General features: G+C 36.3%; 1 protein-coding gene across 1 annotated transcript in view; it reads left to right on the forward strand.

Annotated features, from left to right (window-relative positions):
* The first annotated feature begins 815 nt into the window (after positions 1–815).
* Positions 816–19,367, forward strand: part of LOC136027125 (uncharacterized) — a 30,303-nt gene continuing 11,751 nt past the window's right edge. The window contains exon 1 of the mRNA XM_065704080.1: positions 816–1,120. Coding sequence (XP_065560152.1) covers positions 909–1,120 — 212 coding nt within the window. The 5' untranslated portion in view covers positions 816–908. The remainder of the gene's footprint in view (positions 1,121–19,367) is intronic.

Here is a 19,367-nt window from a genome sequence, read left to right on the forward strand (position 1 = left end):
AGAGTAAAGAGCTCCATTGTCAAATAATGTTCTAAGTGTAAACCAAATTACCTCAAATCAATATCGATAAATAAAGTAAACTCAAAACGGACAGAAATTACAATAAATAGCCGAACATGAGCAGGAATGATAACCCCCATGCCTTCTCAAGACCAGATAATAGTTCGTACTGAAAACAAAATAAGTTTTAAATGTTTTCACTTGTTGTTACTTTCATAAATAAGAAACTATCAGAACTTTAAGGACTAAATATCAGTAAAAATCAATTAAACTGACAATCCACAATCATTTGTTTTTTTTTTTCAGTAAAGCGCAAATTAAGTTTCTGTGTTAAGGAGGCATGGGGGTTATCAGCACTATCTATCTTGATTGTTGCTGGTTTTGAGTTTGACTCGTCTAGGCTGTTAATTGTAATTTATGGTCGTGTGAGGTTTCATTTTGTTATTGATAATGATTTGTGGTATTTTTATGATTGGAAGATTATTTGGCTTTATTTCTGCTCATTTTTGGCATTATGGAGCTGTTTACTTTTCTTTGAAAAAATCATGTTGTGGAAAAAGGTTTTTTTTTAAATTAACTAATCAAAACGTCGATTGAAATATGATAATTGTTTGACTAATTTGGCGTGTCCCTATTTAAGACAAAAGACAACATCCATCCTTTCCAGAAATTTGATTAAAACCAAGCGACTCTAGATTCCCAAATTAAAATTTAAATAGGATAATTGACAAAGAATCTAATTAAATTTGTCTTGATAAGGAAATCTCAAATCTACATGTCTCTTTTAACTCTATATAAGATATCATCCCCTCGGAGTCTGTGTAATAACCAGCCGAATAAAACTGCGGACAGTTCCTTATGAGTGAAGTTCCTAAGAGTGTCAGTTAGTCCTAGGATATAGTCCCAATATGACACATACCTTGGACGTAAAAGATGTTATTCCAAAGCGGAAAGGTGGAAGTATTAAATTTAACAAAAGTTCTTATAAATGCAGTGGGTGTAAAAAGTGTCCAGAAGATTGCTTAGATGCGTTGGGTATAGACAATAAGAAAGTACCATTGAGTCCATCTTCAGCAAGACCCAAGAAACTCATTATTCCAGTGGACCATCCTGACTTGAGGTATGGGTAGAAACTACTTAGCCTCCTTTCAAAGTATTTACCGTCGAAAATCAGAACTACACCTTTTTTGAGTAGATTTTTGGAGCTACTCCTCCTGTACCAGCGTAAGACTTTTTCTTACTGGTTCTTCCGCAAATATGCACAAGAGTTGACGACAGGGCTAGGGGACAATTTTGGAAAAATATAAAAGAAAGGAATATGGAAAAGGAAAACACACTAAGAATCTTCAGATTTTTTAAGAACTTGGGGAGGGGGGCTATGTTTACTCCTACTTCGTTTGGAAGTTATGTAGGTGGACTTAACTGTTACTCCTATTTTAATCATAAGCAAAAGAAACGAAAACACTTGGTCTTGACTTTGTGACTACTGAAGTTATACTTTCATTATGACTGCATTGAAATCTCTGTTTGGAATATGAGAATCTGTAGCTACATTTGTATTCATTTAATACGAACATAAAAAAAAACATATGTAAAAATCATTTTTTTTTTCAAACGCATGCTAGACTGGTACTCACAAACAAATCTTACGGCTCAAAAAATCTTGTTCCATAGTTCATGTTCAATAGCTTCTTATAGCTTGATTTCTTGCAATGTTTGTGTTTTTCCAAAAACTTTCGTTTCTAGCTTTTTTTTACGATGCTTTGGATCCAGTTCCTTACTCCATAGACCGACGTGTTAACATTTTTTCTCCCCTATGTTTCCTTTTTCCTCTATCAATATCTGTATCCAATACTGCCTTATTTACGAAATTAAAACTCTATGGACATAGACATAGCCCTAGCATCACATATTCATTATATATTTTACCACCAAAAATACATCCACTATAATTCATTCTTTTACGCTTTAGTGCTGATTGCGTCAAATAATAGCCTAAGACTGCTACTACTACTAATACTATAACTCACTGCAGCACCAAGCCGCCTGAGTCCAACAGAGCTACGCTCGTTCCTGGTCCATCACAATCTATTCAAAGCCTCCCTGCTTATACCCTCCCAGAAAGTTCCCATTTCCCTTAGATATTTCCTCACAGCATCCTCCCAACCCAACTGGGAACGACCTGCTCTTTGCTTAACCCTAGACGGATGACCGAAAAAGACAATCTTTGGGAATCTGTCATACGCGGGACGGGCCATAGTCATCTTAACCTTTCTCTCATTATATTCCTAGAAAGTGAGATTGAACCACACTTGTTGTACAGCCTACTGTTTGATATACGGTCAGTCAGTCGGGCACCCAAAATAATCCGAAGGTAATTTCTTCTGAAAATATTTAGCAAAGCTTCCTCCATTTTTTGGAGCTCCTAAACTTCAGAACTATGCTTGACCACTGACATTACTATAGTTTTTAATATTATAACCGTGGAACGCAGGCTTATCGCCCTGTTCTTCCAAAAATTTTACAGCTATGAAAAAACACCCTGCACCTTGGCTGAAAAAAAAATGACAGTGGTTTGTCAGTCTAAATAAAAAAAAACAAGCTTTTTGAACTGAAAGTAAGGAGCAACATTATAACTATAAAAGAATTGAAATTATTACGCATATGAGGGGGTTACTGCCTCGTCAATACCTCTCTCTTTACGCTAAAGTTCGAATTTTGTTCCAATTTCTTAAGAACGAGCCCTGAATCACACAAGTCGTTTAATTAGACTAAATAGCTCTTTTGAAAGTACTAAAAATACTTTAGCGTAAAGAGCGAGATATTATTGATGAGGGGGCAAATTCCCTCGTATGCGTAATAATTTCTGTTCGTTTTAAGTTTTAATGCTGCTCCTTACTTTCAATTGAAAAAACTTTTTTTTAATCTAGTTTCTGATCATGTTTTAATAATTATGGGAAATTCAATGCCCTCTTCATGAAAAATTCTCTTCCCCCATGAAAAATTCCACTATTGAAAGATTTTCCCATGTAAACTTCTCCCCCACCAGAAAAATACCCCTGAAAACGTCTGTATACTTCCCAGTAACCAATACTATACGTAAACAATGAGCAAAGCCCACAACTTGCAGCCCTTCCTCCGGAGGACTGTGGGGGATTAAGTCGTCCTCAAAGACTTAGTTATTAATTTTTCGACTATGCTGAACAAAATGGCTATCTCAAAATTTCAGTCCGATGACTTTGGGAAAAAATGAGGGTGTGAGGGGTCTAGTTGCCCTCCATTTTTTGGTTACTTCAAAAAGACACTAGAACCTTTAATTTCCATTCGAATGAGCCTTCTCGCGACATTCTAGGACCACTGGGTCGGTAAGATCCCCCCTGGGAAAAAAACAACAACAAATAAACACGCATCCGTGATAACGTGATCCATGATCCAGGTTCTCTGATATGCTGAACCTGATGGTGTTATTTTCATTAAGATTCTATGACTTTTAGGTTTTTTTTTCGAAAATAAGGCACTTTTCTTAGGCTCGTAACTATTGACGGATAAGATTAAACTTGCTGAAACTTATATATTTAAAATCAGCATAAAAATCTTATTCTTTTGATGTATCTACTGGTATCAAAACTCCATTTTTTACAGTTTCGGTTACTATTGAACCGGGTCGCTCCTTACTTACAGTTCGTTACCAAGAACTGTCTGATACTGATATTTATTCTTTAAAGTTTATGATATTTTTTTATTTATGAAAGTAAAAATAAGTGAAAACATTTAAAACATACTTAGTTTTCAGTAAAGTCTTGAGAAGGCATGGGGGTCATCATCCCTACTCATGTTAATTTTTACTCGATTTGAGTTTGACTCATTTATTTATTAGGTTTCGTTTACTTATTAATAGTGATTTGTGGTAGATTATACGCTTGAAAGATTATTTGACTCTATTTCTGCTCATTTTGGCTTAATGGAGCTCTTAACTTTTCTTTGAAAAATTTATTCCGCGAAAAAAGTCTTTTAAATTAATTTCTGTTCGTTATTTGTTGACATAGTGTTTTTCACATTTTTAATGTTTTTCATCTTCTCGTCTTTTTTCTATAAGTATCCATAGTTTGGGCTACTAATCGTGTGTCGGTGAAACTTTTCCAATAATTTTTAATCCTGAGACAAACAGTGTTTTTTTAATTAGTTTTATAACTCTTGAATACCATTATGTACAACACCTGAAATTCAAAGTATAGCTTGGTTCATTGAACATTGTTGTTTCTATCTAAAGGCCTTTTTTCATGATCAAATTATTCATCAACTATTAGTACAATATATTCTTATAAATAGTAATACAAACTACACCTGGGTTATCAGACCGAAGCACAACTTATACTGCCTTTCCCTGGGTTCCCACTGGTGCGATGGCCGTTTTTCCGTGATCCATCAAATTTTCTCCTTTTTTTGCTGCAAGTTTCTGCGTCACAACGGTTCAACGGCTGTGTTGAAATGTGCGCGAAAATCGTTGTTGTAAATTGAAAGCTTTGTAGAATCAAAAAAATTGCAAGTAACTGAGAAACTAAACATGTTTATCTAAATTTTCCCATCAATACTTGACAAAGAACATGAGGGACCTGATTTTTTTTTCAATACAAAATTTTAATAGGCGAGTCCTGGGGGGATATTTCCAGGGAAATGAGCCAAAAAGATAAGACTTATATTTCGTTAGGAATAGTTAGTCTAGATAAATATAGGTTAGCCCTTGTCTTCTAGAACTTGATTTAGCCTATTCCTATGGGTATGCTTGTTAAATTTCTCATAATATCTTTGCACTTAAACGGCTATAAAGGACCGTTTCTGTATGAACATTTTTGCGATTTTTCTGCATCCGCTATCCGTGAGCCGTTTTTACGTTAAAAAAAAAAAAAAATGGCGTGTCAGTGGGAACCAAAGCTTTATTGTGATTCTACTTGATCGGGATCTTATCCCACGAAAATAAGTTGCTTTTTGCTTCAAATTGAATTCGACAGAAACATTCCATTACAAAAAAAGAAATTCTAGGAATTAATAGTTTCCTGCAGGCACCTTTGCTATGGGACTAATTGCATTTCTATTTTTACTTCGTTCTATTTTTAAGCAATGCCAACAAAGTGTGGTATTTGTCTATTCTTACGCACATAACTGTTTTTGTATATTCTGTATTTTCACCCTCCACTTTCTTAGAAGCAGAATTTCTCTATCTCCTTTATATTTTTCATATTCTATTTGCGCTCAAGATAACAATTTTGCCAAACTTGTTTTGAAGTTAGACGTCAATTTGTCTCAGTAAATCTGTGGGTAAATTGGTTCACTGAATATCGTTGTTTCTATCTAAAGGCCTTCTTTTTTTATCAAATTGTTCATCAATTGTCAGTAGGATATTTTTCTATAAATGATATTATGAGCAACACCTGAAATTCAATGTGTAGTTTGTTTTATTGAGAATTGTTGTTTCTATCTAAGGCACTTTTTAATGATCAAATTGTTCATCAACTATGATTAGGATATATTCTTATAAGCGGTAATATAAGCTACACCTGGGTTTTGAGACCGAAGCATAACTTACATGCCCTTTCCCTGGGTTCCCACTGGTACGATTTCAAGCAAAAACGCTTGCGTGATCCGTCAAATTTTCTCCGTTTTTGCTGCAAGTTTCTGCGTCACAACGATTCAACGGCAGCGTTGAGATGTTTCTGCTAAGCTGTTGAAAATCGCATCCGTTATTGTAAATTTAAAGCTTTGTAGAGCCAAAAAACTGCAAGTAACTGAGAAACTAAACATGTTTATCAAAATTTTTTCATTAATAATTGACAAACAATATGAGGGTCCTGTTCTTTTAATACAAAATTTTAATAGGCGAGTCCTAGGGGGATATTTCCAGGGAAATGAGCCAAAAAAATAAGATAGATTTTTCGTTAGGCATAGTTAGTCTAGGCAAATATAGGTTAGCCCTTGGCTTCTAGAACTTGATTTAGCCTATTCCTATGCGAATGCTTTTTAAATGTCTCGTAATGTCTTTGCGCTCAAACGGCTATAGAGAATCGTTTCTGTGTGAACGTTTTTGCGATTTTCCTGCATCCACTATCCGTGAGCTGAATTTCGTTAAAAAAAACTGAATCAGTTGGAACCGAAGGTTTATTGTTATTCTACTTGATCGGGATCTTGTATAATAACATTTACCGAATCTAAGCGACTTAAGATAAGAAACTTTTTTACTTTCAATTTCAAAAATACAACCATAAGCAATATTGTAACCGATTCCACCTCTCATAAAAAAAAGGAAGGAGGATCAAGAATAACAGTCAAACCTTAAAAACGAATTATGGGGTGTCATCCATAATAAGTTACGTTTGTTTAACAGCAATGTCATCCCGGTCATCTTTTGCGCAGCAGAAACCTGGATTTTGAATCAATAGCAGGAGGAGAGAACCCTTGCGTTCGAGAACAATTGTTTTCGAAAAATTTAAATATTGGTCAGAGAGAATCGCAGATGAAAAAGTACGCAAACTTACCAGCCAGCCTCTGATGACCGATATCATTAGAGCTCGAAGGTGGAGATACTTGGGCCATGTTCTCCGAATGCAGGACACTCAAATCCCAAAAGCCATTTTACATTGGCACCCAAACGGAAGTCGAAGACCTGGGAACTCTACGACGAAGATATCAGTCTGATCTGCGCAGTATCCATGCTTCTCTTCAAACCGATTGGGAAGACATATACGTAGCTGCCCAATTCAGAAAAGATTGGCGAAGTCTTGTGGATGCCCTAGGTGCCTCTGGTGGCACAGTGGGATCTACAAGTCTAAGGTAAGGTCTATGCATAATAGGATCTCTAAACAATAAAATAAAGTTTATATAATGTAATAATAGCGTGTCCAAAATTTAATAAAATAAACTAAGCATAATGAATGGTGAAAAGAGTAAGGAGGAGGAAATTCAGGCCATAATACCAAAGGTCAAAAAAGGTCAATTAGAATGCGTAACACTAATACATAGCAATCATCTTGAAGATGGATATTTTGCATTCAAATTTTCAAATAGTAGACTTCCAGAGAGGCAAGGATAAAACACACTAAAGAGGCACAACATTTTAATTATACAGGGGAGAAAAGTTTTCTTATATCTGATGTGGAGTATTGGGTAGGTTGAAAAGGGAACTGGGGAAAAGTCGTTAAATTCATAAGCAACTTGCCAGGTTCCTATCAGTTCTAGAAAACGGGGGCCAACGCAAAAGATCCAACAGCGTAATATTCTTGCTTATGTAATTTGTTTAACAAGAGTAATAAAACCTAAAATTCAAAAATTTTAGAGCTTACAAGTATATATAATTAAACTAAAAGGTAAAGACAAAGTCGAAAGAAGAAAACGGGATGATGCTTTAATTATTTTATTCAAAGTTTCTAGTGAATAGGTGCTGTACTTTTTTATATTCCAAAATTTTTCTCGCAAAAAAGAGGGACTTTAGAGAAGATTAAATAATGCAGTCGTCCGTGTACTATGAAGGAAAGGAATTAATCCAGATTGCTCCAGCATTTAAGGGCTCTTGTTGGACTTCTTTTCTAATCATTCTTCCTTGCAAAGGTGGGAATAAATGTCTTGATACTTGCATAATATGGCCCTTACCTTATATTCTTCACACTGTCTAAATACTTTACCTCCCCCTAATGTGAAAATGTATAGCCTAAATTATATATTTTCCATCTATTCTATCAGTCGTCTTTGTCTTGTCTCACGCTAAGCTGAAAGCGACCAATGAAACAAGAGCTAAGAGCTCATGTTGCACTTGTGACGAGGGATCGGATCCTGTCCGCTTATGTCAATTATACATCTAGAACTTGTGCGTATTCTCGAACTCGCCAAAGCACTAGAAATCACCCAACTCCCCTAAAGAGACCGAATCTGGTCCGGTTATGTCAATACACGTATCTAGAACTTGTGCTTATTCTTCCCATAAAGTTTCATCCCGATCTCTCCACTGTAAGTGTTTTCCAAGATTTCCAGTTTCCAAGGTTTCCCTTTTCCCTCCGCACCCTCAATGTCCCCGGACCGATCGGAATTGAAAATAGAGTATCTGAGACATGATATCTTTCTATATATCAAGTTTCATTAAGATCCGATTACCCATTCGTGAGATAAACTTGGCTCAATTTTCACGATTTCCCCTCCCTCCAGCCCCACCCAGATGGTCAAATCGGGGAAACAACTGTTATCAAATGAATTTGTACAGGTCCCTGACACGCCTACCAATTTTCATCGTCCTAGCACGTCCAGAAGCAAACTCACCAAAGCGCTGGAAATCAACCCTCCCCCCCAACTCCCCCAAAGAGAGCGGATCCGGTCAGTTATGTCAATCACGTATCTAGGATAGGTGCTTATTCTTCCCACCAAGTGTCATCCCGATCTCTCCACTCTAAGCGTCTTCCTAGATTTCCGGTTTCCCCCCTCCAACTCCCCCTAATGTAACTAGATCCTGCCGGAATTTAAAATAACAGCTCTGAGACACGAGGTCCTTCTAAATGTCGAATTTCATTTAGATCCGTTCCCCCCTTCGTAAGTTAAAAACACCTCATTTTTTCTAATTTTTCTGAATATATCGTCCTTCCACTACCACCCCCCCCCAGATGGTCGAATCGGGGAGGCGACTATTTCTAATTTAATATGGTCCGGTCCCTGATACGCTTGCCAAATTTCAGCGATAGCTATATTGATCACGTATCTAGTTTCGGATCCTCTTCGCGTAAAAAATGAGGTTGTCCGGGATTCTAACCTGAGACCCCTCGCAACCTGAGGGAGAATTATACCACTAATCCAGCAACCCACACTTAAGAACAACAATCATTTTTTTTATGGGCAAATAAAACTCTTCTCAACTATCTCGTTAGGCCCCCCCCCCCAGATGGTCGAATCAGGGAAGTGACTATTTCTGATTTAATCTCGTCTGGTCTCTGATACGCCCACCAGCTTTCATCGTCCTAGATTATCTGGAAGTACCCGAACTAGCAAAACCGGGACCGACAGACAGACAGACAGACCGACGGATAGAAATTGCGATCGCTATATGTCATTTGGTAACCGGTTCTTTATTGCGTCAATGAATAAACAACTTGAACATTAAGGGCTATATCATGCAAATCCAGATACCTTTTGGGGTTTTCCCGCAACATGATATTATTTCTTCGACTTTCCATGGGTACGTAAATGTTTCTTTTCTATCCTTTGTTTCAATCTGAAATCTTAGCGCAACCTCAACATACCATTTACCGCTTCTTTCTCCAGAAAGCTTTCTATAGATTGAAGTCTTACACATAGCTCCCTAGGTACTATGACAGTTTCATGATACACCGAGGTGATTAGGCAGGCTACCCCCTGCACCCTTATGAATTGGGTCGTGTGGGTTATGACTTTAGTTGAATGGACCCAGACTGCTTTCATTGCCACTAATTGTGCCGAGGGGCATTTGATACCCCATAGATTGTTTTGCAGCCTCTTAGATTTCGAAAAACTTTTTTTTTTGTATTTTCGTCCAAAAAATGGCCTTTATTTGCTAATTGTGTTGAAAAAAAAGAAATTGTCCATCCAGATTTTGAAAAATGTGTTTTTACCCCCCCCCCCAATATTTTTGGCAGTTGGGACTGCAAAATTGCTATTCCACATTACAGAACTGGTCAAATTACCGTCTTATATAGATACATAAGTTTAATTTGCACTATACTCTGGCCCCCTCTCTAAAGCGTTTGGTATTGGAATAAGAATTTCGTGGCCTTCCCTGCTTCAAAGACACAATACACTCTCCTCCTCCACTGATGATCGAAAATGGTCCCCAGATATTTTTCTGTTTTTTTTTTTCTTTTAGTAAGTGACTAAGCGTTCTTAGAGGGAGAGAAACCTCCTATTTCTTCTTATTTATTAATTATTAATACTACTGCCTCAATCTCTTCAACAGTAAATCGCAGTTAGGTTTTTGTGATCATACCCAATTAATATTCAGCATATGTTTTCCCTGTTCAAGCAGGGTCTCCTAACACTTGCCTCTAAAGAAAGCAACTGGATCATCAGCATGAACATGAGTGTACCAAAAAATGTCGTTTCAATAGACTCAACAAATCGTTCATGACAAGGTCCAGCATTTACGGAGAGCTTACTACAACCTGAGGGCAGTTACGTCAACTGGGGAGAGCGATCAATCATCCCTTCCACTCAAGAATTTAGAAATACCTTTATTAGTTTTTTTGTCGAAAAACACTTTTTTTGGTATTTTCATTGAAAAAATAAAAAAAGAAGAATTACCCCCCCCCACCTTGATTTAAAGAATACTTTTTCACATACATTTACGTGAATTGAAGCCCCATTTTAGCGCGTCCCATTGGTAAAGTCCCTTAAATTTTTGATCTCCTTATCTCCACTATTAATTGTCTATTCCTTAGCACTTCGGAGCTTTACTACTCTGTAGATGTATTTAATCCCTCTTCTTCGATGGAAGTTTCTTTGGATTCAAAATTAGTACTGTCAAACCTCCCTTCTATGTCTAGAAGTACACCTAAAAAATACTGCTGAGTTCCGAAGCTCGCTCTATGCGCCATGTGCGGTTGGTACACACCGGTATTTCTATGAAGCATTTGATTTTGAACCTATTTGTTTTGTAGAACTCAATTTTCCTTTACCTGAATTATTAATCAGGTGCCAATTTATGAATCACTCCATCATTTTCTGTTGAATGGATAGTAGCGTGATCAGCGTGTTAGATCTGGGAGTTAAACAGCCATTTTCCTCATGTTTCAGCATAAAAAACCTCTTGCTTTTAGCCACATCTTGAGAATAAAGTGAAAAGTTGGGCTCCTCTTAATAATCCCAGTAAAGGGTTTGTGAGTTTTCCCATTATTTTTAGAGCATGATAGGACATGTCATATCAAGACCACGAGCTTTAAAAAACCAAATGTCATCCGGAGATTTTTGACCCGACCCTCCCTTGTATGTAAGGTGAGACTCCAACATTTCCCTTAAAGTGAGGTTAATATTATAAGTTGACAGGCATATATTTTTCGGACCATTTACATAGATTTCGAGCATCTTGTTCAGGGTTTTTTGAAAACCTGCCCATTGCCTCTGGACAAGGGTTGTAAACTATGCAATTTGCTCAATGTTTACGTACAGGATTTATCATTGAAACGGAATTGTTGATTCTGGGTGTATCTAAAAAAGCCAAGCGTTAGGTAGAATCTTCAAAGAATGTCCGGGATGCCAAATTAAAATAAAATAAACTGTTTGCATCCACACTAGCAATATCTAAGGGCATTGACTTGGAATTTTCGGGATCATAATTGCTGCTACTTCTGTTTCCATGCAAGATTTGTCTTTAAGAAAAGGGGAAATTCAGTGAATGTTGAGGGGTATATTAAACTAAACCAAAAGACAACACATGCATCTAGGTTATCAAGAGGTGTATATCTATATATATAAAAATAAGTTGTCTGTGTGTGTGTGTGTGTGTCGAGTGACGTCATGTTTGTGTGTCGACTGACGTCATGTTTGTCGACTTACGTCATTATAAGGATTGAGCTGTATGCGTCATGAAGTTGTTTGTAGACTGACGTCATGTTTGTCAACTGATGAAATTACATACCGGGACACCGGGACACAAATGACGACCGGGACACAGGGAATATAAATGACGACCGGGAACCTCAAAGAGAAATTACAGACTGGGACACCCGGACACAAATCACGACCGGGACACAGGGAATATAAATGACGACCGGGACACAGGGACACAACTACAACGGGGACGCCGGGGGTACAGGCGGGATATATAAATGACGACCGGGACACAGGGATTGTTCGAATAGAAATTACAGACCGGGACACGGGGACACAAATGACGATCAGGACACCGGGACACAGGGAATATAAATGACGACCGGGACATTCAAAGAGAAATTACCAAATGGGACACCGGGACACAAATGACGACCGGGGCACAGGGAATATAAATGACGACCGGCACACAGGGACACATCATTAGAATAATGAGGTATAGATCTGAATACGGATTGTTTTTCCCATGGACAATTATATGTTGCATGTTCAAGAGTCAGTAAACCTGACAATCTATTTATATGCAACATATATATATATATATATATATATATATATATATATATATATATATATATATATATATATATATATATATATATATATATATATATATATATATATATATATATATATATCTATTCACAGGTGGGACACAGGGACACAACTACAATGGCGCGTAACTAATATGGCATGTAACGACTTACGCGCGCGGGGGGGGCGCGAAGCACCCCACCAACTAGGTGTTGGGTGGCGCGAAGCGCCACACCAACAGCTAGTGTAACTATGTAAAAGTATTAACCACTGGTTCTAGAATATTGCGAGAGGGCTTACTCGAACGGAAATTAAAAGTTGTAGTGCTCTTATTAAGTGATCTTAAAAATTGGAGGGCAACTAGGCCCCTCTACCACCCTCATTTTTTCCCAAAGTCACCTGATTAAGATTTTGAGATTGCCCCTTTGTTCAGAATAGTCGAACTTTGAAGATCACTTTATCCTCAACAGTCCCCAGAAGAAGGGCTGCAAGTTGTGAACCATGAATAAGCGCCGGATTTCCCAGCATCATTTAGAAAATGACCAGAAAATAAATAAAGAACAAATTTTTTCAACGAAAGATAAGGAGCAACATTAAAACATAAAACGAAGAGAAATTATTTTTTATATGAGGGATTCGCCCCCTCATTTAGGCTAAATAGTACTTTCTTAAGAGATATTTATTCTAATTAAACACTTTTTAATTCAGGGGTCATTCTTAAAGAATTGAAACAAAATTCAAACTTTAGCGTAAAGAGTGAGGCATTGACGAGGGATCGAACTCCCTCATATACGCAATAATTTCTGTTCGTTTTAAGTTTTAATGTTGCTCCTTACTTTCTGTTGAAAAAACTTTTTTTTTATTTAATCTCTTTAAGGATGCCACAGTTACCTACTGTATATCATTACAGTTTTTGGATTAACGAGTGACTGAGAGTTATGAAGATTTATCAATTGTATAAAGTACAATATTGCAAAATAATAAATAGGAGCCCAAAAGAACTTTTAAGGTTTATTTGTCAAGTGTATGGGCCTCACTAGCCAAAAAAAAAAAAAAAAAAAAAAAAAAAAAAAAAAAAAAAAAAAAAAAAAAAAAAAAAATTCTAAACTACTATAAACATTCAAACAATTATTTTAAACAGAAGCAGCATCATGGAGATTTGAACTGAACCATAAACTTGCACAAAAGTTGTGAGGAGGTGATTATATCTCAGCAACCGTCTTTTCCTTTTGTCGACTAATGACCATTAAAGAAGACCTAAAAGTAACTTAGCAATTATGACTGAAGCAGACGAAGCTCTTTCTGTAGAATCCTATGCAGGTTTTTATCCGGTTTGAAGTTTTTTATGCATGAATTCCGAAAATGGACCTTATCCACCCCCTTAGTCAATTTGTATCATCGCTTTATCCACAATAAGAGTTATCTTCCTTTGTTATATAGGAAACTAGCTGGGTCCCGGCAGCTTCGCCGCTGGGCCCCAGCACAGCACGCGGCAGGCTTCAATATATGGATTCTCATTGTCCCTTGTGTTCTATTGTAGTTTTTTCAAAGATATTTGATTATTAAAGCAAGTCCAAGTTCTAACAATGATATCTACTAAGCTTCAAAGTTTTGGTTTTCTTTTGTTATTTAATTATTATATATGGTTATTTAATTGTTTTTACTTTTTTTTGTTTTTTTTTAGTTTTTAGTTCTTTTATTTTTTTCTTTTTAGTTTTTTTTTAGTTGTTTACCTTTTTTAGTCTTTTTTTTTAGTTTTTCCTTTTTTTCTTTATTTTTTAGTTTTTTCAGGAACGTGCCCCAGCAACACGTGTGCAAGGTGCTAATTTTTAACTGTGTAAAACTTGCGGATATACAACTGGTAATGCCTCTGATATACTCTGATATACTAGTTTCTCTCTGAGACTCAAGCCTAACCCTCCCCCACTAAAGGAACACGTATGCAAGGTGCGAGCGTAAAACTTGTGGATATACAACATTCTTCGCTGTCACATTGTCTGTGCATATAAACAGATTGTCCGGTTTACCGACTCTAGAATATGCAGCATATAATTAATTGTCCATGCGAAAAACAATCCCTATTAAGATCTAAACCGCATTTTTCTAAAGATTACCCTTGAGCTTTGTTGATGGTGATTGCAAAGGCTAATCGAATTGGAAATTGCAATCTTTTAAATTGAAAAGGCAGATCCGTTGGAATAATGGGAGTGCGAGGAATAATAACAGCCTCACCCTCGGAAGGCCCTGTCGAGATTGTTGCCTCTATTGCGATTTCCATTGTTTGTTTTTTTACGGTAAGTCGCGTGCCATTGCAATGCTTTGGTGGGTTAACATTTCGCAACAGTATTATTGGTACGCCTATTTTTAGTTGTAGCACGTGTGGTGGAAACTCTGGGAGATACGGGAGTTTAAAAATCCTGATGGATAGTTAACCGCTTCATTTGATTCTAGAACTGTGTCGACTGACTTGTAAATGACTGCCTGGTCTTGAATCTTGGTCAGAATAATATTGTTTATTTCCTACACGTCTTTGTTCTTGGCTGCCAGAATCACTCGTTCACTTAACCATTTATGATTGCGCATCTTGAGCATACTCATGCAAATGACGCACACTGCCAGCCTATGACGAAGGCAAAATCGTTACTCTTCCTAAGTTAGTGGTATTACCGTCATTTACAACTGTATCTCGCAAATGAATGTATTCTTCAGAGCGGAGCTTGGCCTGATTCTGACGGATGTATAGCAAACGTTCTGATTCAATCTTTGCATACATAACAACGACGTATTGGTGAAACAGTTGACAGCATTTTAAAATATAATTCTCTTCATCCTAACGAATCATTATTCTGTAGCCATAATAGTTCATTGCGTTGCATTTCTTATCCATTTCTTTGTTAGTGGCAAGATTGATCAATTTAATATTAAAGTGATAGCCGTCTGCTCTATCCCAAAAAATGATAGGATATTGTAGGACATCGTAGCATCGATGAGTTTCAGCAATTCTTGTCAACTGATTGTTTCGCCAATAAAGAATAATATCTCGAGGTAAGAACTGATCACCGACCATAACGATCGCCACTTTGTTGATAGTTGGAGCATTGTATCTACGCACATTTTCAGCAGTAGTCGGTTTGTTAGCGGAAATAACCATTTTATGCGTGTCAGTAGGCATCAAGTCGATTGCTGTTTTGAACAGATGCACTAAATTATTATTATTGTGGAAAAGATGTTGCAACTGGAAAGCGATGGTCCTTTCAACGCCGGGAGAAATTCCGCAACATGCATTCAATTCAGCATTACTAGCACTGATGAAGTACAGTTGTCAAAATTTGTGATGCTCACCTGAGAATGGTAGAAGAGAGCCTCCTCTATGATAAATTTGCCCTTTTACTTTGAAAGTAGGCATAAAATGACCTTGATCTTGAATTTGGGCTCCAAACGACTTCATTTGGAAACATGAGTTATATTTCCTGATTTTTGATAAGAAAAACGATTAGATTGAGCCGTATTTCAGTATTTCAAGTTGAAATCACTGATAAAATACATAGTAAAACTTAAAGTGTTTGGGTCAGTGCGATGATGGATGTACTCAATGGAATGGCAAAAACGAGGATTCCCACACGCACATATACTAATCTGGCTACATGATAAAATTACTTCTAATGAAATTGACGATGTGATTTCCGGTGAAATTCCTGATGAAAATATCGATAAGGGCTTATATGATATTGTGGTAAAAATATGATGCATGGACCATGCGGTGCACTGAATCAAAAAACACCATGCATGGCCAAAGGAAGGTTCACTAAGCAATATACTCGATTTATTAAAATTAACTATAAATATGCGTGTCCGAGTGCAAAACGAAGACTCTGATGAAATATTTTCAGATCAATTGCTGGCAATTGGAAACGGAAAGCTCCCAGTAGACTTAATTTCAGGACGTATATAACTGCCCTAACCAATTATAAAAATCATAATTGGCTAAGACAACGAGCGATTCTGGCAGCCAAGAATAAAGACGTCCACGAAATCAACAATATTATTTTGACCAAGATTCGAGACCAGGCAGTCATTTACAAGTCAGTCGACACAGTTCTGGAACCAAATGAAGTGACTAATTATCCATCTGAATTTTTAAATTCCCTGGATCTCCCAGGGTTTCCACCACACGTGCTACAACTAAAAATAGGCGTACCAATAATACTGTTACCAAATTTTAACCCACCAAAGCTTTGCAATGGCACGCGACTTGTCGTAAAAAAAAAATGGAAAACGTAACAGAGGCAACAATCTTGAGATGGCCTTTTGAGGGTGAGGCTGTTCTTATTCCTCGCATTCCCGAGGAATAAATGTGGTATAAAAATGCGGTATAGATCTTAATACGGATTGTTTTTCCCATGGACAATTGTATGTTGCATGTTCAAGGGTTGGTAAACCTGACAATCTTTTTATATGCACAAACAATGGGACAGCGAAGAATGTTGAATATTCGCAAGTTTTACGTAGTTAATTTATAGTGTATATGTATATCTATCTATCTATAAAAAAATAAGTTGTATGTATGCATGTTTGTTTGTTTGTAAAAAGAGGGTTTGCATATGACGTCATTATAAGTATATAATGCTTTGTATATGCACAGACAATGGGACAGCGAAGAATGTTGTATATTCGCAAGTTTTATGTAGTTAAAAAATATATGTATATCTATCTATATTCACAGGTGGGACACAGGAACACAACTACAATGGCGTAACTAATGTAACTAATATGGCACGTAACGACTTACGCGCGGGGGGGGGGAAGCACCATACCAATAGCTAGTATATATATATATATATATATATATATATATATATATATATATATATATATATATATATATATATATATATATATATACATATATATATACATACATCTATATATATAAAAATAAGTTGTTTGTTTGTGTGTCTGCCTGTCTGTCCACATATGACGTCCGAATTATTTCATCATATACCAATTCAAAAACGAATGTATTCAAGCCGAAGTTGCTGAGTTGGTAAAGCGTTATGTTCCAGGTTCTAGGTCCGAGAGGTTCCAGGTTCGAACTTTGGCTTTAGCATTAATACAAAAGAAGAAAAAAAACTAAAAAAGGTAAAAACTACAAAAAAAAACTAAAAAGAAAATACTAAAAAAACTAAAAAAGCTAAAAAACTAAAAAAAAACTAAAAAAAGGCAAAAAACTAAACACTAAAAAAGAAAAAAAAACTAAAAAAACTAAAAAAAGGTAAAAACTACAAAAAAAACTAAAAAGAAAAAAAACTAAAAACTAATAAAAAAAAACTACAAAAACTAAAAACTGAAAAAGAAAAAAACTAAAAAAAGGAAAAAAACTGAAAAATAAAGGAGAAAAAGAAAACTAATAACCGGGACACAGGGAATAGAAATGACGAGAAATTACACGACTGGGACACTGGGACACAAATAACGACCGGGAGATATAAATGACGACCGGGACACTCAAAGATAAATTACAGACCGGGACACCGAAACACAAATGACGACCGGGATACCGGGAATATAAACGACGACCGGGATACTGGGAATATAAATGACGACCGGGACACAGGGACACAACTACAACGGGGATGCCGGGGGCACAGGGGGATATCGCGAAGCGCCACCCCGACAGCTAGTATATATATATATATATATACTAGCTGTTGGGGTGGCGCTTCGCGCCACCCCAACACCTAGTTGGTGGGGGCGCTTCGCGCCCCCCCAAAGCCCCCCCGCGCGCGTAAGTCGTTACGCGCCATATTAGTTACGCGCCATTGTAGTTGTGTCCCTATGTCCCACCTGTGAATATAGATATATATATATATATATATATATATATATATATATATATATATATATATATATATATATATATGTTTTTAACTACGTAAAACTTGCGAATATACAACATTCTTTGCTGTCCCATTGTCTGTGCATATAAATAGATTGTCAGGTTTACCGACTCTTGAACATGCAACATATAATGGTCCATGGGAAAACAATCCGTATTCAGATCTATACCTCATGATTCTAATGATTGCCCTTGAGCTTTGTTGATGGTGATTGCTAATCGACCATTCCCTGAGTCGCCATCGTCATTTATATATCCCCCTGTGCACCCCGGCGTCCCCTTTGTAGTTATGTCCCTGTGTCCCGGTCGTCATTTATATTCCCTGTGTCCCGGTCGTCATTTGTGTCCCGGTGTTCCAGTCTGTGATTTCTCTTTGAGTGTCCCGGGCGTCATTTATATTCCTTGTGTCCCGGTGTCCCGGTCGTCATTTATATCCCCCTGTGCCCCCCGGCGTCCCCATTGTAGTTGTGTCCCTGTGTCCCGGTCGTCATTTATATTCCCTGTGTCCCGGTCGTCATTTGTATCCCGGTGTCCCGGTCTGTATATACATTCGTTTTTTAGTTTTCTTTTTCTCCTTTATTTTTTTCCTTTTTTCTTTTTTATCTTTTTTAGTTTATTTAGATTTTTAGATTTTTTAGTTTTTTTATTAGTTTTTAGTTTTTTTGTAGTTTTTACCATTTTTTTAGTTTTTTTAGTTTTTTTTTTTTACTTATGTCCTGGTCGTCATTTATACTCCCTGTGTCCCGGTCGTCATTTGTGTCTCGGTGCTTTGTTGATTGCTAATTTATATTATATTTATATTTATATTTTTTATATTTATTAATATTTTTTTAGTTTTCTTTTTCTCTTATTTTTCAGTTTTTTCCTTTTTTTTAGTTTTTTCTTTTTTAGTTTTTAGTTTTTTTTGTTTTTTACCTTTTTTTAGTTTTTTTAGTTTTTTAGCTTTTTTATTTTTTTTATTAGTTTTGTTTTTTTTGTAGTTTTTGCCTTTTTTTAGTTTTTTTAGTTTTTTAGCTTTTTTATTAGTTTTTAGTTTTTTAGCTTTTTTAGTTTTTTTTCTTTTTAGTTTTTTTTGTAGTTTTTACCTTTTTAGTTTTTTTCTTCTTTTGTATTAGTGTGAAATAATTCAGACGTCATATGCGGACAAACACGACGTCACTCGACAGACAGACAGACAGACATAACCCACAAACAACTTATTTTTATATATATTTATTGATATTTTTTTAGTTTTCTTTTTCTCTTTTATTTTTCAGTTTTTTCCTTTTTTTTAGTTTTTTTCTTTTTTAGTTTTTAGTTTTTTTTTAGTTTTTTACCTTTTTTTAGG

This window comes from Artemia franciscana, chromosome 5 (genome assembly GCF_032884065.1).
Source record: "Artemia franciscana chromosome 5, ASM3288406v1, whole genome shotgun sequence".
Classification (NCBI taxonomy): Eukaryota; Metazoa; Arthropoda; class Branchiopoda; order Anostraca; family Artemiidae; genus Artemia; species Artemia franciscana.